This window comes from Salvelinus fontinalis, chromosome 41 (genome assembly GCF_029448725.1).
Source record: "Salvelinus fontinalis isolate EN_2023a chromosome 41, ASM2944872v1, whole genome shotgun sequence".
NCBI lineage: Eukaryota > Metazoa > Chordata > Actinopteri > Salmoniformes > Salmonidae > Salvelinus > Salvelinus fontinalis.
In genome coordinates this window covers 15,400,386-15,427,159 of record NC_074705.1, presented here as the reverse complement: position 1 = coordinate 15,427,159, position 26,774 = coordinate 15,400,386, and the positions used below count along the sequence as shown (strand labels likewise).

The 26,774-nt window shown below is 44.0% G+C and overlaps 1 protein-coding gene across 4 annotated transcripts in view; it reads left to right on the top strand.

The window, feature by feature from the left end:
• Nucleotides 1-26,774, top strand: part of LOC129840741 (double-stranded RNA-specific editase 1-like) — a 60,531-nt gene extending 33,757 nt beyond the window's left edge. Inside the window, exons 1-11 of one of the 4 annotated variants that reach the window (XM_055908880.1) lie at nucleotides 1,705-2,016; nucleotides 9,127-9,153; nucleotides 16,297-16,371; nucleotides 18,439-19,412; nucleotides 20,540-20,654; nucleotides 20,971-21,139; nucleotides 21,308-21,462; nucleotides 21,575-21,743; nucleotides 22,635-22,816; nucleotides 24,191-24,369; nucleotides 24,571-26,774. In XM_055908880.1, the coding sequence (XP_055764855.1) occupies nucleotides 1,908-2,016; nucleotides 9,127-9,153; nucleotides 16,297-16,371; nucleotides 18,439-19,412; nucleotides 20,540-20,654; nucleotides 20,971-21,139; nucleotides 21,308-21,462; nucleotides 21,575-21,743; nucleotides 22,635-22,816; nucleotides 24,191-24,369; nucleotides 24,571-24,747 (2,331 nt within the window). In that variant the 5' untranslated portion in view covers nucleotides 1,705-1,907 and the 3' untranslated portion in view covers nucleotides 24,748-26,774. Of the gene's footprint in view, nucleotides 1-1,704; nucleotides 2,017-9,126; nucleotides 9,154-16,296; nucleotides 16,372-18,438; nucleotides 19,413-20,539; nucleotides 20,655-20,970; nucleotides 21,140-21,307; nucleotides 21,463-21,574; nucleotides 21,744-22,634; nucleotides 22,817-24,190; nucleotides 24,370-24,570 lie in introns of those variants that run through there. The other 3 variants (XM_055908882.1, XM_055908881.1, XM_055908884.1) reach the window with 3 other exon arrangements.

The following is a 26,774-nucleotide window of genomic DNA, read 5'->3' as shown; positions in this document are numbered from 1 at the left end:
TACAGCCACTGTGTTCCAATTTAGGCGCTTATTAGTGCCCAAATCTGCCATTTTCAAGGCGTATACAGGTACAAGTGTATTAACTTACGCGAGCTGCATCTGAAGTTGGATGTGTTCATAGTCACTTCAATGTAAACAAGCCCCTTTCTGATTCGAAACTGCGTGCAACTTTTCATGACGCGGCCAGGAAATGGGTCTATATTGATGTTGTTCAGATGGGCTTGGTTCACTTGAGTTGATACACCACTCCAAGACATGCCACAGGGGGGCAGTGTAGGCCAGAGAACCTGTTTCTCATCTGCCGTTGTTACAGTATACTATCAGAATGAAGATGCGAAGAATTTATTTATTTATTTATTTTTTATTTAACCTTTATTTAACTAGGCAAGTCAGTTAAGAACAAATTCTTATTTACAATGACGGTCTACACCGGCCAAACCCGTACGATGCTGGGCCAATTGTGCGCCGCCCTATGGGACCCCCAATCACGGCCGGTTGTGATACAGCCTGGAATCGATCCAGGGTGTCTGTAGTGACGCCTCAAGCACTGAGGTGCAGTGCCTTAGACCGCTGCGGCACTTGGGAGCCCAAAACACGTCATCGCGTCTAACGGTCGTCTCGCGCCGAACTGCGAGTGTGCAGGCCGTCAAATAAAAGGCACTCCTTCGATATAAAGTTAGTTTTGTCGAAAATTAAAACTTGTCAGTTTGCCACTTTCATGAGGTTAGAGTAATAACATGTTCAACTACTTAAGACATTGGCTATAATCTAGGTTGTGCTGTTAGATTTCGAGAAAAGTAACAGCTAAGGCAGAATTTTTTGACTTCTGAATGAGAGAATCTCCTGGTCTATTTGGTCTGTTTCGCAAGCTTTCCAGGAAATCTTGCGATGTTGTGCCTCTGGGTTTAGAAACTCTGTGATACTATCACGTTTTGGATCCAAAATATCTGGATTGCGTTCACTGTTCACTGGGGAGAGACAGAGGTCCAGCAGTAAGTTATACCGTCTGGTATGTGTTTTCACGAGACCCACGATGTACTACTTGTATGTGTTTTCTTACTGTATGTATAATTAATATACAATTACAGCTAATCACCCCCTCTTTATAAGGGTGAGGAGTTTCATAATAACCCTGGCCAGATTTAGCTGATGCCTGAATGATAGTAGGCATGGACACTAAGTGGTGTGGCTCTTCTACAATACGGAGTGCTAAGTCCCCCAGCCAGGAAGCCACTGGTGCATGTCAGGACAATAATTACCCCCAGGATTAGAGAGGTCTGGATGGGGGACTGGTGGAATGGAGTCTTGGGCTGCTGACACAGGGAAACGTGCACTGAGAGCCAGCTATGTGTCCATAGAGTGTGCCTGTGGAAATTCATTTCCACCTGCCCTGAATACCTGCATGTGACGCTGGGGTAACTGTGACACCGTGACAGCAATGGGACAATATAGATCCTTTGAATCAGTACGAATCGATATGTTTCTATTTCTTAGATGGCATTTGTTGGCCATCTGAAGGTGATCGTCATTGGATGGGGCCAGAAAAGTGTGTGTGTGTTGTGCACGCATGTGTGTGCGTGTGTATGTGACTGTGACATGTGTCTCCTCAGATCACGAGGGTCTGTAAGGAGAGGGCGAGATTGGCTACCACTGGAGTGACGTTCGTTCGTTTTATATCATTCATATAAAAGTACCGGCTGGCAAAGCTCATGACATCTGAGGGTGTGAACGACAGACAGGAGGAGGGAGGGTCTGCGCCTGGCGCCTGTACAGTACTTAGCAGAGTGAGAGAGGGAGGGGAAGTGCAGTGCCTCCTAGACTCTCCAGGCTAAAGAGAGCCTAGGGGCAACAGGGCAGCCTAAGGGGCAAAAGGACTGCCTAGGGGCAACAGAACAGCCCTGTTAGGCATGGCTCTGTTTCTGGATGGCTCCCAGGCCATGGGGACCGCGGGGGCCTATTACTGCTTGATCCGGAGGAGGTTCAAGAGGAGGCGCAAGAAACGCTCCGAGCGCAAAGGTACTCCGCTCCAGGATAGCTCGGAGGGATAGGCTTTGTGTGTGCGTGGAGGGGAGTGCTCGTTTGGGCTTTGTGTGTGTATCTGTAGGTCTGGGGTTTTTGTGTCACTGTACGTCACATTGATGGATTGGTTGTTTGACTAATGCAAGGATTGCTCTGGTGTGCTTGTGTATTTGGTTACAGAGTTGTGAGCGTTATCACTGCGTATGTTGTCTCTGAGAATGATGCAGGCAGTTTTCAGATATTGGAAATATGTCATTGAGTTCGTGATAACAATATGAGAATTCATGCATAGAAATGTACACTGCTGTGTGCTTCAAATGCATGTTAAACGTTTTTGAGGCAAACCTGTATTTGTAGTAGAATAGTACTACTTTATTTTCCACGGAAACATGTATTTGTGATGTCGTATTTGTGTTCGAAGGATCAAGAACTGTGTTTATATCACATGCAATCTTCCAAGAGTTTTCACAATTTAAACAGACCTATAGATATCATACATTTAACTCTGAAGCCTACTGTCAGTGCCACTCAGACTTCACACACTATATACAGTACGCATGATGTATTCTGTCATTTTCTATGACAGGATACAGGCTCAGTTCCGCGCCCGTTGCTTTGGGTGATGGCAATAGGCAGATATATTCACTTTCAAATTAACTTTCTGCAACGATGGGGGAACCGGTAGTCTATTGCAAGGCGAGCAGATAGGAGTTTCAATTCTGAGAGGTGTCCATGCGGGAAGCATAAACCCTCCTTCCACTCCTGGGTTTTAATCTCTGGAGCGTGGATACAGCATGGCGATAGGCAGTTTTGTCTCTTTGCGTACTGTAACGTGTCCCCATCATACACAGTCTTTGAGATCCAAAGTTCTACTCAAGAAAAAGGGGAATCTGAAAGGAGATTATGAATGTGATGGTTAAGTAAAAAATTATCTGATATGTTGATTTATAAAAATACAAATAACAAAAAATCAAATAATATTCCTGAAGTGGATGGACTGTGTGTACTTGTTTCCTCAGGTTTCCCTCCCTATATAGAGTCTGGAAGGTATAGAAAGAAATAGCAACAGCGTCTCTCCGCCATGCGTCGTTGGTCAAAGCCTATGGGGAAATGAATGTTTTTTTTGTTGAGGATTTAAGGTCTATGGTAAACACAGGCTGAGATCGCATATGTTTTGTTCTATCAGATAATCTTCATCAGCTAACGTCACTTTTTGTGAATTTTTAAGCATTTATGTCGTTTTTTAAAAGCCAGCGAAGAACATAAAGGCTTCGTAATTCATAAAGGTCATGTTAACTGACTGATATTATCTCACAGAACAAAACGTATAAGATCTCCTAAGCCTGTGTTAACCCTCAGACCTTGTTTTTGCCGTTTATCCCAAAACCCCATTCTTTCTCCATTCATTTTCCCCATAGGAATGGCTGAACGAACCAGAGGTAACTCATTTCTGTTTTTTAGGAAAGGGAAAGGGAAAGAGGGATACCTAGTCAGTTGTACAACTGAATGCCTTTCTGAATCAGAGAGGTGCGGGGGGCTGCCTTAATCGACATCCACGTCTTCGGCGCCCGGGGACCAGTGGGTTAACTGCCTTGCTCAGGGCTACAAGCTGGCGAGCGCTATAGACAATGTCTAACTTTATAAGAAACCAGATGAATCTAGTTTGCCCCAGTCTTCCAATGATTTCTTGAAGTGCTTGGTCTGACTCCTCAGAGCTACGTAATCTGTTGATGCATTATGAGGAAGGACACCAGTTGGGATTATTACATTGTTGCTATAATAGTCTGTCAAGAGGTAAACAATGAGCTGCCACCTTGGCATATTAATCATATGAATTAATTAAAGGGAAGTTCAGCAGAACCTTTTAATTATTAGACACGTTTAATATGCTGGCATAAAGCAGCCTCCCGTGACTGAATGAGTAAATCAAATCTATTGTAGTGGAGCATTTAGTAAGTATATTTGGGACTGAAGATATTGTTGTCTCTCAGAGCATTATCTGTAATGTGCTGTGCTGCCTGCTGAAGTCATTTTTGTAATATTCTCGCTTCGTTGGGTTTAGACATGATTGTCAATGGCTGCTAATATTTCAATGGCTAAATAACTCTGAAGTTTACTCAGTCCAACCCTCACGTATTTGAATGCGGATTCCCTGTCTTCGGGAAACACAAGCAATTACTTGTCTCATTCCGTCCCAAGTATAAAATACATGAAATTAGCTGTAATCCATTGTAAAAACAACGTAAATAGTTTTTAAAAGTATTGCGAAGATTTTTTTCCAGTTTACACCCTGCACACTGGGAAGTTATACGTACCATCATTTTCCGTAATTTCCGCTGTACCTTCATGCTAACTGGTGTGCTGCGAGGTGAGGTGAAGTGTGAGTTTAATCTACTGGGGGAGGAAAGTGAATTCCAGACAAGGTAAGCGGATGGATTTGCGCTGTCAGGCGTACACGGCTGCTCTGTGAGACGTACCTGGCTGCTCTGTGAGACGTACCTGGCTGCCCTGTGAGACGCACCTGGCTGCCCTGTGACGCTAAGGGATGTGTCTGTCTAGTCTGCCTGAGCCGTACGTCATGAATCTCTGTCAGACATAACAGTATCCTCTTCTCTGATAGGTTGATAGTGATACTTGACGGTGGCTCTTCTGTATCCAGATAATCCTGGTCTCCAGTGAACCCTAAAATGGCTGCGTTCCGTTCTAGGTTGTTCTAGGTACATGATTTAATGAACATATGTTGTATTTTGGCTTTGGTACCAACGCCACTATCATCAGTGGTGTAGCGGTGCCTGGAGAAGTGGGTATAGACCAATTTTGCACACAAAAAAAAAAAATCTATCAGTCCACCCAGCGAAGGAAAGTGTGACAAATTGTGTGAGAAATGGTGACATACACTAAATGACCTAAATTGATCAATCCCATATTGGTCTCTAACAGTCAGGCCAACCCAAGCTGTACTGTGCAAGTAGGCTAATAGTAGGTCTACTATTGAAATAGATAAACGAGGCTGTTAAGTCAGAAATTCACAGGTTTCACACTTTTTTTATAGAAAAACAACACAAATGGATGTTCAAAGTCCACAACAATGCTTAAACCACATTGGGAGACCACCTTTGGGGCGCAGTTACCCTTTAATTGAAGTGTGCAGACACCTAGCACTGTTTGGTTAGCGAAAAAACACTGTGGCATATGAGATAGAGTTTGCAAAACAATTGGCCACTGGATTAATGCAAATAATGATGATATCATTCTGCCAGGCAGGCATAGTCTACTTTGTAGTTAACATTTAATTGAGAAGGTTTTTAGGAAACCTTTTTCATCTACCAGAAGACGGTTAGGCCTATCATTAGCATCGCTGTTTTTCCTGTTCCTTGATTGTTTCAAACCCGGACGTTTTACTTCGTATTATTTTATAATCATACCTTGCGTGAAAGTAGCCTATAGCCAAAATCCCACCGTAGAAATGTGGAAGCAATTATATTCTAAAGACTTCCTCATTTGCGTTCTCCTGTTCTATTCATTTTCTTTACACTTCCTTTCATTGTCCAGCAGGCATAGTCCTAGACATATTACCGACCCATGATCGTTGTTACATCTTTAGATCTACCTTCTATCTACATTTCTAACAGATATTTCCATCTCTGTCCATGAAACCACTTGCGTGTGCCGTGTGCATTTTAGAATATGTGTTTCCTGCAAATTGCATTTTGGAACATACTGCCGTGTGCACATTGCGGCGCTTAAAATGTGAAGAAATAATAGTTTATCGACATTTTAAGCTAAACATTTTGATCTGCTCCGTCAGCCTTTATTAATTGATATGGCGTACACCTCCACTACACTACTTTGATGCGCATCATGAGGCTTAAGAAGTGAGCATACACAATGTCCACTGAAAAATACCTGCGTGTACCCTCCACTACACCACTAACTATAATGTTACATCCAGCTGACCCTCTCAAACAGGGGCTACCTCTGCCTCCTCATCCCCCTCCTCACCCCTCTCTTGGCTAGTCGGCCTGTCTGTCAACATTACATCCAGACCGGGTTAATCCAGGAGCCGTGAGGTATGAAATTCAACATCTTCCCCTTCCCCTCTCTCTCCATTCCCTCCCTTCTCTCCCAGAGATAGAGGAGCACCTGGCCCGGCCTTGATGGCAGCGGCAGCGGGGGAAGACAGCGATAGTCATCTGTTGTGAGCTACGGGGGTAGTGGTGCGGAGAGAATGGCTGGGGATGGGAAGAGAGTGGCAGAGCTAGGCAGAGCTAGGAACCTGGAATCTCTCATCTGTCGTATACCTACCTCCTGAGCACCTGGGGGGAAAATGGTGTGCCTCCTCAATGTACGGTGTGGGAGAGAGTACAAAATCACCTGCCTGAGTCTAGGAAGGTAGCTGACTACATGTGACACAGTTGGACCGTTACATGAAGGGCATTTGCACAGTAGCAATTTTCAGCACTGGAGGCCAGGGACCAAAGGGCAACCTGTGATGGCGTTAAATGGATTTGATCCGACTGGCTGTCAGCCAGCTGGATAGGAAGGAAGAGGGGCTGCTTGGGTGGGCTGCGGCAAGTTTTCAGGACTCGGGGCGGCTGAAGAATTTAACAGGAATATTGACTTCCAGTCTGACGTGGTATTCTCCGAAAGATCAAATAATATACACTTGTGATAATGATTGTGTGTTCTGCCTTTGTCCTCATCATACCTGCAGACCAGAGACTGAGAGAGATAAGCCTTATACCTGGTTTACCCTTGAGCATGACAGTGACAGGCCCCTCTGCACTGCCTAGCCCCGCAGAGGGGACTCTGAGAGGTGATAGAATAGTGTGTGTTTGTGCCTGCGTGCGTGAGTTAGAGAGCGAGAGATGACCGAATACTGTGTATGAATGCCAGGCTGTCATCAGCATAGATCTGGAGACTTCGCTTCCGTTGGAGAAGACCCACAGGGGGGCTGACCCCTGACCCTAGCCCGTTTAAGTGACACTGATTAGCGTGTGGAATATATACAGCGTCCCTATCACCCACTGCGCCATCATAAAGACTGTATTGGTTCCTTTGGGGAAAATGGTAAAGGGACTGCAGCCACATAATGTCCTTGAAGACCAGGGGAGATTTTATTAGCTGCGCAGCAATGGCAGCACTGACCTATATTACCCAGGGCTAGCATTCCAGGTGACTACCTCATGAAGCTGGTTGAGAGAATGCCAAGAGTGTGCATAGCTGTTATGAAGGCAAAGGTTGGCTACTTTGAAGAATCTTGAAGAACATTATTTTGGTTACTGCACGATTCCATATGTGTTATTTCATAGTTTTGACATCTTCACCATTATTCTACAATGTAGAAAATAGTACAAATAAAGAAAACCCCTTGAATGAGTAGGTGTGTCCTAACTTTTGACTGGTACTGTATATCAGACAGATTGATATATACTATAATGCTTTTTGATTTATTGCAATTCAGTTTCAGCCCATATCAAGGTTGTGATAGGTATACTTTCTTCATTTTAGATTTTCATGTGATTTCGCCCTAAATGTCACATTTCCATCGACTACTGCAACAGTTCAGTGATTTGTTCCATTGGAACTTTCAGGCTAATAGCCACACCATTTGTAACTGACAAACTGAAAAAGGTCAACCAATAAGGTTTGGTTGAATTTGCTTGGTAAAATTTCTTCAAATGGCCTTGGTGTTCAAGGCAATATTATGTTCCAATATGACTTACCCGATTGCATTTTAAGGTCAATAATTGTGGGATTTTAATGTCATTGTTAAATCTTCATTTAGCTCCCTCAGTTTGTACACTATTGCTGATGAAGAAAATAAAAGGAAAAGCTATGAACTAGCCTACTGCTCAGTGCCCTCTTGTTCTGGTAGTTTATTGTGATCCATTTTATAACCAATGAGGTACTACGTACAGTAGGAACTCTGATGATTTGGTTGGAGGTTTGGTCTTCTAGTTTGATACATCTTATGTTTGGATTGTCTCTTACAACCTGTTATAGGAAGGCAAATAAAAAGTAGTGAGGTACAGACAGCTCCCGAGTGGCGCAGCGGTCTAAGGCACTGCATCTCAGTGCTAGAGGCGTCACTACAGACTCTGGTTCGATTCCAGGCTGTAATACAACCGGCTGTGACTGGGAGAACCTTAGGGCGGAGCACAGCTGGCCCAGCTTCGTCCGGGTTAGGGTTTGGCCTCGGTAGGCCGTCATTGTAAATAAGAATTTGTTTCTAACTGACTTGCCTAGTTAAATAAAGGTTAAATAAAAAACAGAGTCTGCTCCCTCTGTCCGTTCCTTTCAGCTCTCACTTGCCTCTGTCTCCCTTCCACCATCTCATCTCATCAGCTCTCCACGGCACATCGATAAGTCACGCCTGTGGCATGACGGGGCCTGGTCGAGGGTCCTGTCCAGCGTGTCTAAAAATGATATTTCACGGCGAGAAAATGGAGGGTGCGAGAGAGAAATATACGCCGCCGCTGCTGCCGCCAATGTTCAAGGAAGCTTTTTGTGCTGGAAGGCACCAACACCTTATTTCTCCCAAGTCCGCCCAAACCCAGTGGATCGATCCATCTGCGTTAGACCACTGAGGGGTGGCTCTGACAGTTGGTTTCAGAATTCCCCTCCAGCTATAGTACTATTCCACTTCTAGAACCAGAACTTTCCCCAACTTCCATTGATCAATGTCTCCACATGGGTTGTCTGGTTAGCTCTGACACCTCTGGCTGGTGTCTCCCTCACAGCGTCTCCCGTCGTCATCATGAGTTCAGCATTGTTTTCCTCTCTGATGGGATTTGAGTCGGTGGTTTATTGAGGGTATTACCAGCTCTTGACAAGGGTTGATGAGGGTTGACTGCTGATTGAGACCAGGGTACCAGGTGGTTAAATACATATTGTGGTGAACTTCACAGTAAAGGCACATCATAACATTACATTTCATATTTCCACATTTTCTCTCCCCAAAAAATGTGAATTCTTCTTTTTCATCACCAGAAAGTGTGGAATGGGTTTATCCTATCTTATCAGGGGACAATACCTCAGATTTTATGGAATATCATTTTTATGTTTCCATAATAATAATATTCTTATTTTCTCTTATTTTCATAGGTGTCATCAACAAAGCAATGACACAAGGTATGTAGGGTGCTCATGTTGTCTAGTTTTATGCTACTTTAATGAACTTTATTACAGTCCTGCCATTTCACAGCATGTGTGTGCTTGTGTGTACTGTACAGTTTAAGTACATAACAAGATTTGTAAGATATCTTCCGCCTGTGTATCTGTGTGCGGTGGTGCACGAATGTCTATGTATGTCTGAGACAGGAGTGTATTATTTAAAAGGTGAAAAACATCAGACATTGTAACTAGGTGTTGGTCTCTGTGGTCCAGGCTGTGTGAGATACTCTCTGTTTCTCCATAGGACGTGAATGACAGGCTTCTCATGTATCAGACATACAGCTCCAGACTCTCCTGGGTTTCCTATTAAACGCATGTTTACACCACGCAGACAGCATACGCTGCTATAGATACAGACAACTTCAATCATGTTTTTAATGTGAAACCTTTTAACATGCATGGCTAACAGAGGCTATACGGGCTGTGGATACAATCCGATGTTGATATCTGTGAGCTTTGACAGTGAACAGAATGCCACTCCAAATCCTTGAAGTCTATCTCCCTACTTCCCTTTTCTTCAAACGTGTGTACACAAACTCACTCACAGATAACTGCTTTTGTTGACATTTTCTCATTCCGCCCCAGCTAATTTCTGTCGCCCATTATCTTGGTGAGCGAATGGCAACCTAAGCCTCGGTCTCCGTCAATCCAGCACATACAAAGCAAGCAGCCAGCATTCCCAGCGAAGGCGCCAGAGCTCGGCAGCCTGATAACATTGTCAGTGCTAATGTTCGGGAGGAAAGAGTTGAGTGGCGGCGGGGGTACAAGGCCACTTCTTGTCACGCGGAGAGACGAGATTACACTGTTCAGGCTGAGAGAGAGGCTGGTTTGGTTAACACAAAAGCCAGCTCTGATCTTCGTACAACCAAAGCAGCTTAACAACAAGGCTTTCTTGGTTCTACTTGGTTCACTTATGTGATTTACTTACTATGATGTGCACCATTCACTGTTGTGTGGATAATTCTTGTGTGTCCTCCTCCTAAGACTGTCTAAAACCAAGCTCTTAGAAAAACCCCTGGGAAAGCTGGCTGCCATAAAGAATAAAGTAGGCATATGGTTAACAAAAGCACTCTGTATGTAGCACTGTGCAATACCATATGTGTCAAAGAAAGGAAGGTAAAGACCCTCTTCTCAGCCCTGTCCACCAGCTCCTAGCACTAAGAGCAGTATTCATATCCTGCTGATTTCCCTTCCTGGAATGTGCATTGACCACCCTGCTGATTCTGGTTGTTGTTGTTCCTCTACATGGAATATTAGCTCAGCTATGGCCCCTAGCATTCTACAGCTATGTATGTGGCCTAGGGGGAAATATAGCAATAGCCACATTACCACACCATATGCTTATCGCTATGGTTCTGGCCAATTCAGTGGCCTGCTGTGCTGAGAGCTGTGCAGCGCTAGCGCTGTCCATGGTGCTGACAAAGAGCAACTCAACAAAAAAAGAAGGGCCCCTTTTTTAGGACCCTGTCTTTCAAAGATCATTCGTAAAAATCCAAATAACTTCACAGATCTTCATTGTAAAGGGTTTAAACACTGTTTCCCGTGCTTCAATGAACCATAAACAATTAATGAACATGCACCTGTGGAACGGTCGTTAAGACACTAACAGCTTACAGACGGGAGGCAATTAAGGTCACAGTTATGAAAACTTAGGACACTAAAGAAGCCTTTCTACTGAGTCTAAAAAACACCAAAAGAAAGATGCCCAGGGTCCCTGCTCATCTGCTTGAACGTGCCTTAGGCATGCTGCAAGGAAGCATGATGACTGCAGATGTGGCCAGGGCAATAAATTGCAATGTCCGTACTGTGGGACGCCTAAGACAGCGCTACAGGGAGACAAGACGGACAGCCGATCGGCCTCGCAGTGGCAGACAACGTGTAACAACACCTGCACAGGATCGGTACATCCGAACATCACACCTGCAGGACAGGTACAGGATGGAAACAACAACTGCCAAAGTTACACCATGAACGCACAATCCCTCCATCAGTGCTCAGACTGTCTGCAATAGGCTGAGAGAGGCTGGACTGAGGGGTTGTAGGCCTGTTGTAAGGCAGGTCCTCACAAGACATCCCCGGCAACAACGTCGCCTATGGGCACAAACCCACCGTTGCTGGACCAGACAGGACTGGCAAAAAGCACTTTTCACTGACGAGTCACGGTTTTGTGTCACCAGGGGTGATGGTCAGATTCGCGTTTATCGTCGAAGGAATGAGCATTACACCGAGTCCTGTACTCTGGAGCGGGATCGATTTGGAGGGGGAGGGTCCGTCTGGGGCGGTGTGTCACAGCATCATCGGACTGAGCTTGTTGTCATTGTAGGCAATCTCAATGCTGTGCGTTACAGGGAAGACATCCTCCTCCCTCATGTGGTACCCTTCCTGTAGGCTCATTCTGACATGACCCTCCAGCATGACAATGCCACAAGCCATACTGCTCATTCTGTGTGTGATTTCGTGCAAGACAGGAATGTCAGTGTTCTGCCATTGCCAGCGAAGAGCCCAGATCTCAATCCCATTGAGCATGTCTGGGACCTGTTGGATCGGAGGGTGAGGGCTAGGGCCATTCCCCCCAGAAATGTCCGGGAAGTTGCAGGTGCCTTGGTGGAAGAGTGGGGTAACATCTCACAGCAAGAACTGGCAAATCTGGTGCAGTCCATGAGCAGGAGATGCACTGCAGTACTTAATGCAGCTGGTGGCCACACCAGATACTGACTGTTACTCTTGATTTTGACCCCCCACCCTTGTTCAGGGACACATTATTCAATTTCAGTTAATCACATGTCTGTGGAACTTGTTCAGTTTATGTCTCAGTTGTTGAATCTTGTTATGTTCATATAAATATTTACAGATATTTGTATGACAGTGAGAGGACGTTTCTTTTTTTGCTGAGTTTATATTCCTAATGAAACCTGTTCTGGAGGCTATGGCAGCTACGGCCCCTACCCTTTCTTTAATACCCATCTGGCTCCCTGCGCCTGGCCATTATGACTCTGACACATGTTGAGCCAACAGCCACGCAGTTGCCTCCAGCACCATGTTAGTGGAATAGGACGTGGTGCAGCTGGGTGGCTGTAAGGGGTCTGGATGGATGATGCCATTATAGCAAGGTTGGAAATCACTAGCTACAGACACCTTGGTTCAGTGAGAGCTCATTTTGGCGCCGACACATGCTTCATCACTCAGCTAAACCGATCTGTTCATGCAGGGCCAAGGCAATATGAACCATCATAGACCTGGTACTTCATTTAGTATTTGTCCACTTGAAAGTGAGAGCAAACCAAACAAAGATGACATTTAGACAAAGTAATGAGTAAGACTGTAACTTAACCCAGACCTCCATTAATCTTCAGTGATGCAAATATGACGCTTCCTGTCCCTTGACCTCTGACCCCTGTCATGGAAATGCCAGCGATTATCCACAAGGCCACTCTCCAGGAAGTGACCGTTCAGTCACCGCCACCCACAGCCAGGAAAGCAAGGTCCCTAATCCCTAGCTAAGAGTGTTACAGTAAAAACCAGCCCGTCAACGTTCGTTTCAGCCCAGAAAGCAGCGACGATAATGATCTGGTAACTCATTAATTATTTCATTTCCTGCCTGGTGGATGACATGTAGAGTGACAGTTTGGGGATTAACCTAACGTGAATCACAGCAGCGTCGCGTCCCTTATCGTCCTGGAAGGCGAGCGCTGCTGTCTCACGGTGAGAGCTACAGTTTAAGACGGGGGGGGGGGGGGTGCAAGGGAGGTGATGGCTCTCTGACAGGCAGTCAGGAAGGGGGAGGCAAAAGGGGTATAGGAAGAAATGTGAGCGATGTCATTTAATAGCTTAGACTCAATAAGGTGGCAGTTGCAGAAGCGCTGTCTAAATGAATGGTTTCTATTATCTACTCTGCTTTCAGACGACAACAACAAACTTGCCGTTTGCTCCCGATTATTATGGTCTTTTCTCATTGTCATGGAATGAGAAAAGCTGTAAAAAAGCAAAAACTTTTCAGTGTGAGATTTTATGTATTCTATATCTAGTGGTGTCAGCACCCTCTCCTTCTTGAAAGTGTCGTTACGGAAGTGATATGGAGTCTGTATTCCTCAATCACTCCGTCTGTAGTGGCTGGCCTGATTGGATAGATTCAGCAGGCTGCTTTTCTGTGGGAATGCTTATCAAATGCATCCGCTTCAAAGCAACGGCACCAAAGAAATGCTTCTGCGGCAATCACAGATCACCTCCATTCAATTCCCTCCATTTTCTCTCATCTGCAGGCGGACTTTGCATTTGGTTGCTTTTGAGAGAGAGGACACCAATTATACTGTCCCGGTCTATGTGAAGTATTTATATCAAAATATTATTGTTTCTATTTGAAACCCTCAGTCATTTACCCCCCCCCCCCCCCCAAAAAAAAATAAATCTTGTGTGTCTAGATTACTCCAATAGTGTTTTCAAATGGTATGTTTGAGCAATAGGTGCTGCTCTGGTCCTAGTTGGATATATCCACTCTTTGAAACTCTGAAAATGTGCATTCGAAATCTCTGCTTCTTTTCTGCCTATTTACCATAGTCCTTCAAGGGTCTCTCCCCTCTCTTCTGAAAAATAACTGTGTGGATAACACTGAGAGTTTCTGTAACCCGCCAATGCAATTGGTTTATCCCCTCAGTGTCCCTATGAAGTTACTGCATCTCATTCTGTTGACTACTCTTCCCTCTACAGAAGTGCTATGTTGTTATCGCCACACCACAGACCATTGGGAGGGGCGGAATACAAATCTAACACCCTATTTAATCCCACAGGGAGAAATAGAGAGAACAGACTACTATCTTTCCACATTTCTTGGCTTTGGTCAAGATAGATTGTGGAGATGAGTATTGGGAAAACGACAGTATGCCCGATACAATACAGCTTGTATTGACTGATAAACTGACTGATTGACTGTATAAACTGTAGATTCAATCACTATTTAATTATATGATTTCCCGCAGCAAATGAACATATGCAACAGCTTCCTTAGTGCTCTGTGACTGTAGGGTTGATTGGCTGGAGAAATGTCCCGTGTAAAATGGAACAGTAGAGTTAGATTAGCTTAAGGCTGTTTCTCTGTTTTACAATTATTATATTGATTTACTCTTTCTCCTTTCTGCTCCCTCTCTCCCTGACTTTTCGGTCTGTCTGTTTGTGGGTTGATATAGTATCTGAGACTAACACCATGAACGGTAGTTTCCTCCCCATGGCAAGGGTATATCGCTCGGCCCATTGCTTCCTACAGTTGCTATCACTGTCATGCTCATTTGTGCTGGTTACACTTAACTTTACGCTCGGTAGGCTATTTTCAGACATCCGATACTCCATTCCATCAGTGTGTTGCAATCTTATATGCTGTCGCGTTGATACAGTATGTTTAACATGGACGTTTTTTTCATGACTGCCTGGGGAAATATAATTTAGGTATTCTATTTCTGTAGACTTCCTGTGTATTCTCAAATGAACCTCATAGGCTACTGTACTGTAGAGTGTGTGAACTGCAGCATTTTCCAGAAGTGCTAGTTCAGGGGTTCTCAAACTTTTTGGACCCACGACCCCATTTTCATATCAAAATGTTTTTGCGACCCCACCGAGTTATGTAATCAACGACTAATGTTGACTTTTTAAAATTTGGGCTATGACAGTTTATTACAAATCAGTCCGACAGTACTTTTGACAGTATTTCCACCTGAAGGAAGTATAGTTTCAAGGGACTGAAATGCATCAGAAGGGTATTGAAAAGTTCAGAAGATCATCATGCCATGCCTTTGTGTGGTCTTCTGTGTAGAAAATAATGCACCATTCTTTTCCCCCCTGCCTGATTTAGTGTCTGGTCTTGTCCATTCGGAGTCCTGTACGGCTTGTAGAGGGAAACAGAAGACACATATTTGTTCTGAGAGTCTTCTCTCAGTGACGGGGGTCATAATACTTTCAAGCTTAAATGGTTTAAAAGTAGAGCCACATTTGTAGGAAGAAAACAGAAAATTGCTCTGTTTATTACAACCACGTCTACAACCACATCAAGCGTGATTTCATTGATTTGATTTCAGTATGGGAAATGCGGAGCTAGTTGAAACCGAGGGATAATGGGACAGATATTAATGTCACAAAAGACCGCCCAGAACTATATGGTCTGTCGGCATGGACAGGATTAGTCCAGATGCTGAATATATACAGTACCAGTCAAAAGTTTGGACACACCAACTCATTCCAGGGTTTTTCTTTATTTTTACTATTTTCTACATTGTAGAATACTTGTAAAGACATCAAAACTATGAAATAACACGTATGGAATTATGTAGTAACCAAAAAAGTGTTAAACACTTTGCTTTGCTTCATCTTGGCCAGGTCACAGTTGTAAATGAGAACTTGTTCTCAACTGGCCTACCTGGTTAAATAAAGGTGAAATAAAAAAATATTAATAATTTTTTAAAACAAATCCAAATATATTTGAGATTCTTCAAAGTAGCCACCCTTTGCCTTGATGACAGCTTTGCACACTCTTGGCATTCTCTCAACCTGCTTCATGAGGAATGCTTTTCCAACAGTCTTGATGCTGAGCACTTGTTGGCTGCTTTTCCTTCACTCTGCGGTCCAACTCATCCCAAACCATCTCAGTTGGGTTGAGCTGACAGAGCTTGAGTGGATTTGAAGTGAATAATTGGAGAAACTCACAAATACAGGTCTGCCATGCTTGTAGCGTCATACCCAAGAAGACTCAAGGCTGTAATTGCTGCCAAAGCCGCTTCAACAAAGTACTGAGTAAAGGGTCTGAATACTTATGTTAATGTGATATTTCAGTTTTTATTTTTAATACATTTGCAAAAAAATCGAAAAACCTGTTTTTGAAATGTCATTATGGGGTATTGTGTGTAGATTGATGAGAGAAAAAAAACTATTTCAATCCATTTTAGGATAAGTCTGGAACGTAACAAAATGTGGAACAAAAAGTCAATTGGTCTGAATACTTTCCGAATGCGCTGTATAGCAGGATACCTCAAGATTTCTGTCTGTCTGTCTGTCTGTCTGTCTGTCTGTCTGTCTGTCTGTCTGTCTGTCTGTCTGTCTGTCTGTCTGTCTGTCCTACAGGTCGAGCTGGTGTGAAGCAGCCCCGGAACCAGCCAAGGTTCTTCACCATGGAGGGAGATGAAGAAGAGAGCATGAGTGAGTCCCCCACCCCCCCCCCATTTCACCACACCGGTCCCTCCACTTGCTGTTATGCTTGAGAAGTGCTTACACACACTAATAATATAATATCACTAGTAGTGCAAAACTATTTACTTGGTTATATGTTTTCAAATTGAATACTGTTAGCAATAACACAACATTATTGGAAGGAATCCAGAATTGTAGGCCTACAATGTATTAAATCTCCTCTCCCTGATTTGTTTGTGTTGGATTGACCTTGAGAAAGTGTCATCAGACTGTGTTTCCTGGCTCAGGAGGGTAGGATCAGAGTTTAATCTCCCATTCAGGGGGAGATGAGGGGATATCGCCTGCGTTATTTCAGACCATTTTAAGAGACGGATTCTAAGCTTGACCCCCTGCTCCCCTTCTCAAAGCTTCTAAAACCCCACAGAGTACCTCCTCTAGGTTCTGGGAGCAGTTATAGTTCAGCCTTAAACTGCCTGCAACAAGCCTGGGAGGGTTATTGAGGAAAGGATTCTCTTTCTATAGTCAAAATACAGGGTTTGGCAACAACAACAACAACAGAATTCCAAGCCCAATGAGGCTGCCTCATTTTGGTAAGGTACAGAGAGAGAGAGATGTATCTATGCCCACAGTATGGAGCAGATGTTGAATTCAGTGCTTTGGCTGGCAGTGCGTTGCCCCAGGACCATCACATAGATCCCATTACACACTTGACAGTTATGATGTTAGGACATGTTATGTGTTAGGACAGCCCTAATCCTCCCGCTTCCCTGTTACACCAAACCCAACCCAGACGGGAGCTCACTTGGATTACTGTGTCGGTCAGGGACGTCCTCGCTGCACAGCACACAGGGAGGGTTGTTGGCAGGCCGACGGGCATACGTTGCCAAGGTTACTTAAGGGCTTTCTGGTGTGTGTGTGTGTGTGTGTGTGTGTGTGTGTGTGTGTGTGTGTGTGTGTGTGTGTGTGTGTGTGTGTGTGTGTGTGTGTGTGTGTGTGTGTGTGTGGGTCAGAACTGAGCATGGTTGGCGACGGACAGTGTTGTCATGGCGTGGTCAATCACAACGCTCTGTTGTTCAATAATCTCTCTTTCCCAACAGGGTTGTAATCACAACTCCACTCCTGTTGCGCTGGGCGCTAGTAGCATTGTGTTTTTTATACTGTTTATATTTTCTCTTGCATGCTTGTTATTTCCTTTACCGCTATATACTCTGTACACTTTGTTTGATAAAATGATGATATACAGCTTGGTCCAGAGCTAAATTATAATGAAAATAAAATGATTATTTGAAAATGTTTTTGACTGCGGCGGTGCATGAAAATCACAGAAAACACTTGTTTGTTTGTCTCCATTTTGGGAGGTGGCGATATCCTTATTTTGTCCCTCTTCTTTCCAAGCCCAGTTGTCGCTACCTTCTTCTCTCCTCCTGCATTTTGTACAAGGATGTATTTTATCCCTGAGCGCCGAAAGGAGTAACCTATCGAGCTTTTGCTGGAGGATGTTATAAATGAAAATTTACACCACGTTCCATCAGCTTTATAATCAGGACGTGGCGATATGTGTTCCCTCAACCACAACTACACCTAATTTATTGATACCATGATAAATACAAGCCTTACAGTTAAATTGGTCATGCAGTCCTTCACAGGACGTTTGTAGAAGTTTTGAGAGCCAGTTCTTCAATAACACAGATGAATAGATAATCAGGAGCCGGATGACAACACTGAAATGTTTAGACACTTTTGTATTTACACTGCCTAGGTCTTTGGTAGTGCTTATTCCGAATAATACATTAATAAATCAAATCTAAAGATTTTCCTCAGAAATCAGTCCTTTCATCAAGTTTTATTCAGCCCCCCCTTTGATTGTATTGAAGGTTAGTGGTGATACTAATATTACTGTGTATTTAACATACAGTATTTTCTATAAGGACTACTTATAACTCTTTGAAAATCTAACATACAAAGGAACACACATCACTTGTCCAGTTACAAAGAGAGATAAAGGAATCTCTAAATTTTACATTTACAAGATCCTGCAACGAAGGCGTTGTAAGTTACTCTTTCTGGGCACCGCAGGTTCCAGCAGCACCGACGTTAAGGAAAACCGCAACCTGGACAACGTGGTCTCCTCCTCCAAGGAGGGGTTGGGGGGTGAGGGGGCAGCTCACCTCCCTAATGGGGGCAGTGCAGGTTGTGGAGGGGGCAGGAAGCGTCCCTTAGAAGAGGGTAATAACGGGCATCACAATAACAAGTACAGGCCCAAGAAGCGTAAGAAAATGCCCGGGCCCATTCTGCCCAAAAATGCCCTGATGCAGCTGAATGAGATCAAGCCTGGGCTGCAGTACAAGCTGTTGTCTCAGACCGGTCCGGTCCACGCGCCCGTGTTCGTCATGACTGTCGAGGTCAATGGGCAGCTGTTCGAGGGCTCCGGCCCCACCAAGAAGAAGGCTAAGCTCAACTCGGCTGAGAAGGCTCTGCGGTCATTCGTTCAGTTCCCCAACGCCTCCGAGGCGCACATGGCAATGGGTCGGACGCTAACAGTCAACACAGACTTTACCTCCGACCAGGCCGACTTCCCGGACATGTTGTTTAATGGGTTTGAAACCCCTGCCCCTACGGAGGAGTCTTTCTACCTGGGCTCTAACGGTACCAATGGCTCCTTCAGCTCCCTGGGACTAGTAGAGTACCCCCTGCTAGCGAACTCAGGTACTACCGGCCTGAGTCAGTCCTCGTTAGGCCTACCACCCACATCCTCCGTCCCAGCCTTCGTCTCCCCCGCTATTGCCAAGAACCCTGTCATGATCCTCAACGAACTACGACCGGGGCTAAAGTACGACTTTGTGTCAGAGAGTGGAGAGAGCCACGCCAAGAACTTTGCCATGTCCGTGGTGGTGGACACACAGACGTTCCAAGGCTCAGGCCGCAATAAGAAGCTGGCCAAGGCCCGGGCGGCGCAGGCTGCTCTCTCTGCCCTCTTTAACATGCAACTGGACCAGACACCGTCCAGACAGCCCATACCCAGAGAGGGCCTGCAACTGCACCTGCCACAGGTAAGAACTACTACTGCCGACAACACGTTCTCTCAGAGACTGTTGGATGACATGCTTGTTTCATTTGGTTATTTGAAAAGCTTTACTTTGAATATAAGGCACAGAATAGCACATAGTAAACTCACAACGCAGGACAAACTCCCTCTCCCCATCGGAAATCTTGTGGAGCAGTAGAACAATTGTAGTAGTATGCAGAGACTCGTCTTAACCCTATCTGGGTGGTTTAACCCCATGAAATAAGAGCGCAATGGTCAGATATGTCCGTTTGGTTCATCCTGCATTGCAGGCAGTATTCGGTGTTCACGTCCTATGAACTCTTCTCAGTTTAATTGACTTAATGGTTTAACCAGCTCATTATAAGCCTCTGACAGGGCTTGATTGAAAAGGAGACGAGGCTTTGAGAGACAGTGGTGCATTACAGCCTTGAACGTTCCACGTTGCATTGTGTACACTCAAATCTATTTACACATCACTTAATCCCGTACCCCTAATCCCTCCTGCCTGAGATAACGACTGACGAGGCAAGGTCAATGAAACTGCAATCGTAATTAACATCAGCTCCTGAATGCTATTCAAACATACCTATTGATTAGACAAGCTGCCTGCTCCGTTGGCCTGTTTTAGAGCAGATCAGTCAATGAAGCGGATGGATGATTTGCGTTGCGGCGTTTAAGCTCCCTGGTGTCTTGTCTGTCACTCATCCCTATCTAAACCCTTTTATCTGCAGTTGGTATGTCTGATCCCTGAAGAAGTAGGCACCTCTAATCTATTATACTGCACTAGCCTGTCTTCTGTTCTGCTACCTGAGCTTCGGTTTGAGAAAGCAGTGTCTCTTAGGGGTACCCTGGATTGTCATTGCCTCTGTGATTTCTAATGTACACGTTCATGTGGAGGTTTTGGATAGAGTTCCAGTTGATCATAGATCAGAGCTAATATGATAAGCCAGAAAGGTGATCATCATAACGTTTAAACTTCTCCTGGAACTTTCCCCTCTCCTCCCTCCCCGTCTCTGTGTATTGCCTTCTATTCTGTCTGGGTTTAGTCTCTGGTTTTAAGGCCTGGGTTTTTCTTCTGATGTCATGATGCAGAAACCCGGTATCTCATGCTCTGCCTGGTGGTTATTTCAGGTTCTAGCTGATGCTGTGTCCGGTCTGGTAATTGACAAGTTCAGCGAGCTGACGGATAACTTCACATCCCCTCACGCACGACGGAAAGTCCTGGCAGGCATTGTCATGACAACAGGTACTGTTGGAATAACTTTACCCCCCCCCAAAGGAACTTTTACTTTAACTTCATTGTTAATCTCTGATTCTCTGTCGAATCGAGAGTGCCCCACTGGTGCTGCATGGATCACAACTGGGGGTTTCATTAGAGACTAATCACAAAAGATGTTTGAGTATTTTACATTGTGGAATAGGTATCACTTCACATTTCCTAGTTGATGTTATCACTTCATCACGACACAAGAGAAAAATATGATATACTGTATTCAATAGACTGTGTCGTTCATGTACCATTTTAAACCGTTCTTGTCTCACAATCCACACATCCCACCCAGGCACCGATGTCAAGGAGGCACAAGTGATCTGTGTTACCACGGGGACCAAGTGTATAAACGGCGAGTACATGAGCGACCGCGGCCTGGCTTTGAACGACTGCCATGCTGAGATCATTGCTCGCCGTTCCCTCCTCAGGTACCTGTACACACAGCTGGAGCACTTCCTCAGGTAAGCCACTGTAACCACGGAGACTGGTTTAGTAGAAACTGACTGATCAACAACGCTCCAAGAAAATGCCATTTTACCAGAAGAAACAAATGCCAATGTAGAGAAACGGTTACCCTTTTCTTACCACACATCTGTCTGTCCATTTGTCTGTCTGTCTGTCTGCCATAGTAACAACAGAGAGGAGCAGCAGAAGTCGATGTTCACGAGGTGTGAGAACAAGCAGGGCTTCCGTCTGAAGGACAACGTGCAGTTCCACCTGTACATCAGCACGTCGCCCTGCGGAGACGCACGCATCTTCTCCCCCCACGAGGCTGCCTTTGAGGGTGAGACTTCTCCCTAGGTGGCTCTTCTTCTTATTCTTCTTCTTCTTCTCCATTTTAAAATGCTTCTTCTTTGCCATTTTTAAGGCTTATTTCCTTTCCATGTCATCCACAGATCAGGGAGACAGGCACCCTAACAGGAAGGCTCGTGGTCAGCTGAGGACCAAGATAGAGTCTGGGGAGGGGACCATCCCTGTGAAAGTCAGTAACACCACCCAGACCTGGGACGGGGTGCTGCAGGGAGAGAGGCTGCTCACCATGTCCTGCAGTGACAAGATCGCCAGGTCTGTATCTGTCTTTGACACCACTCCTTGTTACTATGTTTACAGTTTAGCGACCAGTCAAACTATAACCATACAGAAGGTGTCCAATCATTTTCATGGAATGAAGATTTAAATGTCATATTCAAAAAAACACCAACAATGTAAATCTAGCGTTTCTGCCATTACTGTGAACTTCGTCCCGACTTTTCACAAGTCAGAGATAGCCGCAAAGGCTTTTGCTTGAGCAAATCACACGGACAGAAAAAGCCCAGAGAACAAGCCTTGAAGAAACAATCTAACAAACTTTACTGAGATCTAAAGTGTTGTAAATCAACAATATTGTTCATGATTACACACCTGCAGTTTGAGCAGCTGTTACAGTTCCTAGGGCACTCCCAGCAGGGATGCCATTTCCGTGGAGATTAATCAAAGGGCTAATCACGGCTCTAGCATAATCACACCTGTAGCACTGCTCTGTTGGCAGAGTGATTGGGACTTGAGCGAGGGTAGCTAGCCTGAGGAATGCACTAATCAGAATCATTTGAATAGCATCTGACACCAGGCAATAAACACCCTTCATCACTAAAAGTGGAGCTTAGTGTTCGCAAAATAGGAAATGTCCAACTGAGAGGCTATTACATATTATTTTGTTCAACCCAAGTTGCATTATTAGGTGGAGAAAAACAGGGCACTAGAAGACTTTTTCAAATCCAACCTCTGCGTTCAGAATGATCGAAATGTTCAGGGTAAAATCCAAAATGTCAAGAATACTTTTTAACTTAGACTTGGGTCTTATCCATATCGTGCACTCAGAAATGTCTGTGCTTTGAGGTGGTGAGACTCAAAAGGTCATGTGACTCAAAAGCAGTGGCTCCCTTTGAACACCACCTCTCACTACCGCCCTTCTCTCAGGTGGAACGTAGTAGGGATCCAGGGCTCTCTGATGTGTTACTTCACAGAGCCCATCTACTTCTCCAGCATCATCCTGGGCAGCTTGTACCACGCAGACCACCTCTCCAGAGCCATGTACCAGAGGATCGCTGACATTGAGGACCTGCCTCAGACGTTCAACCTCAACCGGCCACTTCTGAGCGGTAAGGGGTCTGGCTGTCGCCCTACTCATCCTACATCCTGTTCTTACTTAGTTTATGTCAGACACAGCCCCCCCCCCCCCTGATAGTCCTGAAAACATACAGTACCAGTCAAAAGTTTTGGACACACCTACTCATTCAAGGGTTTTTCTTTATTTGTACTATTTTCTACATTGTAGAATAATAGTGAAGACATCAAAACTATGAAATAACACACATGGGATCATATAGCCCTGGTCATTGTCCTGTTGAAAAACAAATGATAGTCCCTCTAAGCGCAAACCAGATGGGATGGCATATTGCTGCAGAATGCTGTGGTAGCCATGCTGGTAAAGTCTGCCTTGAATTCTAAATAAATCGCTGACTGTGTCACCAGCAAAGCACCCCCACACCATCATATCTCCTCCATGGTTCATGGTGGGAACCACACATGCGAAGATCATCCGTTCACCTACTCTGTGTCTCACAAAGACATGGCAGTAGGAAACAAAAATCTCAAATTTGGACTCATCAGACTAAAGGACAGATTTCCGCCTGTCTACTGTCCATTGCTTGTGTTTTTGGCCCAAGCAAGTCTCTTCTCCTTTAGTTGTGGTTTCTTTGCAGCAATTTGAACATGAAGGCCTTGATTCACACAGTCTCCTCTGAACAGTTGATGTTGAGATGTGTCTGTTACTTGAACTCTGTGAAGCATTTATGTGGGCTGCAATTTCTGAGGCTGGTAACTCTAATGAACTTATCCTCTGCAGCAGAAGTAACTCTGGGTCTTCCTTTCCTGTGGCGGTCCTCGTTAGAGCCAGTTTCATCATAGCGCTTGATGGTTTTTGCAACTGCACTTGAAGAAACTTTCAAAGTTCTTGAAATGTTCCGCATTGACTGACCTTCATGTCTTAAACTATTGATGGACTGTCGTTTCTCTTTGCTTATTTAACCTGTTCTTTCCATAATATGGACTTGGTCTTTTACCAAATAGGGTTGTCTTCTGTATACCACCCCTACCTTGTCACAACACAACTGATTGGCTCAAACACATTAAGAAGGAAAGAAATTCTACAAATTAACTTTTAACAAGGCACACCTGTTAATTGAAATGCATTCCAGGTGACTACTTTAAGAAGCTGGTTGAGAGAATGTCAAGAGTGTGCAAAGCTGTCATCAAGGCAAAGGGTGGCTACTTTGAAGAATCTCAAATATAAAATGACTACATTATTCCATGTGTGTTATTTCATAGTTTCGATGTCTTCACTATTATTTTACAATGTAGAAAATAGTAAAAAATTAACAATTTTTTTTGAATGAGTAGGTGTGTCCAAACTTTTGACTGGTACTGTATATCTCACAAAGGAATCTTTTTATGTCACTTTCTCTTCCCTGCAGGAATAAGCAACACAGAAGCACGGCAACCGGGTAAAGCTCCTAACTTCAGTGTGAACTGGGCTGTGGGAGACCAGGGGTTAGAGGTTATCAACGCCATGACAGGCAAGGACGACTTGGGACGGCCCTCGAGGCTCTGCAAGCACGCCCTCTACAGCCGCTGGGTGCGCCTATACTGCAAGGTAGAATACTTATTAACCCGCACAACAGCTTATATACTCTCAGGTGGCTGTTGCTATGCGTGGCTGGGTAGTTGAGACTTATTATGTTCCAAGAACTCCATTTAAAAGGTTTGACATCGTGTTTGTTCACTTGATTGTTGAATCATTTCTTACCGTGTTTTATTCTGGTCCAATTAAAACCTCTCTCTTCCTGCTTTTTAGCTTTCACAGACTCTGAGAATCAAAGGTGCCAAACCCAGCTTGTACCATGACGCCAAACAGGCAGCGATGGAGTACCATGCTGCCAAGCAGACTCTGACCAAGGAATTCCACAAGGCAGGACTGGGCGCCTGGGTCAAGAAGCCTATCGAACAGGACCAGTTCTCACTCCAGTCCTGAGTGGATTGTTTTCATCGAAAGAGAATGACTATGTTGTTCTAAAATGTGTATGGTTGTTGTCACGGGAGGAAGAGGAGGCTCCGATGAAGATACTACTCCTACCAGCTGTTTAGACTTGATTTGTTCTGTGTTTTGGATGATGCTCAGCCAACCCTTGTTTCCTCTCCTGATCACTCCACTTTTGACCGTAAGACATTGAATTTGGTTGAATTTTGTCCGATTGTTTCTCCTCAACGAATCACTGTAAATCTTGTTCTCCGTTATTGTCCGCGTCAACCGAATGATTGTTGTTGACGTTTTGTTAGTTTAATGATCTTTATTCCACTTACACTAGTAACCTAACACGTGACATACGACAGCTGTACAACTGGAAACCTGGGATTTTTTAAACGGATTTTGTTGATACATTTTATAAATCAGTACATGCAAAAATCAACTGAAATCAGTTGGCTATCTACAGACAAACCTTGTCTACACTCACTGTATGATTATGCCAAATATATAGAAGGCTTTCAAGCTCACCTCCCAGTAGTGGTCATACCAATAACTATTTTGCTGTCTTCTTCCTAAGTATTAGTGGTGTGCCCGTGCCTCTTGTCTTGAAGGCTGATGTCCTCTCTTGCACTTTTCATGTGCAGTCTTTTCTTTGTTTCTGCTGTGAGATATAAAGCATTGCACTGTCTGAGGACGATATGTTTGTTTGTTCTTGAATAGTCATAGATACGTGTGCTTTTTGATTCCGAAAATTTGATTGAGAATGCTTTCTATGCTGATAATGACATGTTTTATCTAAGTCTATCTGAAGTAGGCCTAATTAACTTATGAAAAATATTTGATACATTTTTCCCTTTACAGTGAATGACATAAATTATACTAAAGTACATATGGCCTTTGAAACGTACATTTCTTTGGAAAGATATTCTTGCAGGATGGCTCACACTCTTGTGGTTGCCAGACAGATGCAGTGGACTTTATGTACTGCTTTCTATTTGAACACACAGACAACATTTTGCTATCACCATGTACCATTTGTTGAGAGCTTGACAAAAAAACGACAGAAATTATTTTAGCTTATATTTAGCCATGAGTGTTGAGGTGACTTGAGCTAATTTTCCTTGTCTGTCATCATAAGCCTTCTTACCTCACCAAAGATGATTTCTATTTGCTTTTTGTTTCTTTAATGTGTAATATTTGTTTGTACAAAGGTTCTGGTCACTTCATTTTGATTACTGTGTTTTATACTGCTCAATGTCATCTCTTTGGACTATTTATTTTTAAATGAATTGAAATGGATCTCTGTGTTAATGTAGCAATTTAAAAGTATGAAACTAGATCATTTTTGACCTGTTCTGTGTCATTTTTAACCATTAACATCTTACCAAAAAAGATAATATACCCAAAATGTATTTCTAACAGGCTCGGAAATGTTCATGTACAGTACTTTATCCTAGTATACTCATTGGAATCGGACTTCTCTCGTGAATAAGCCCATTTTGTCATTTTCCCCCTTCTGTGTTGTCACACTTCTCATCCGCACTTGGCATGTTTTCTTATTTGTTTATTTTTTAAAAGAGTTGTAAGAATCCACAAGAATCAAGGCAATTGCAGTTTTTGAAAGAGGACCAAGCACAACTTGTGATGTTTAAAAAACACATTTTTTGAACTGCATCAGTAGTGAATGGCTGGTTAACCGTTGTGAATAACTTTTGATCACTCCGTCCCAACCTTTGGGTGTTCTGAGGGGTCTGCTCTACCTATGTTTGCTTTCTCTGACCAAGTTGTGAGCGTTGACTGTGAACTTTGACCGGGTCTTTTGCCGTCCTGTAATGGTCCATGCACCGTTTGATTGATGTACCCAGTCCACTGTAGTCTCTAGAATAAGGGCCCTAATGCATGAGCTCTCGCTATAAAGCATGAGGAAAAAATTGAATAAAACAAACCAGATTAACAAAAATCATACATGTCGAAAATGAGAAAATACCTATTAATGAGAAATATAATAAATGGTAACGTAGGTAGATGTTGTA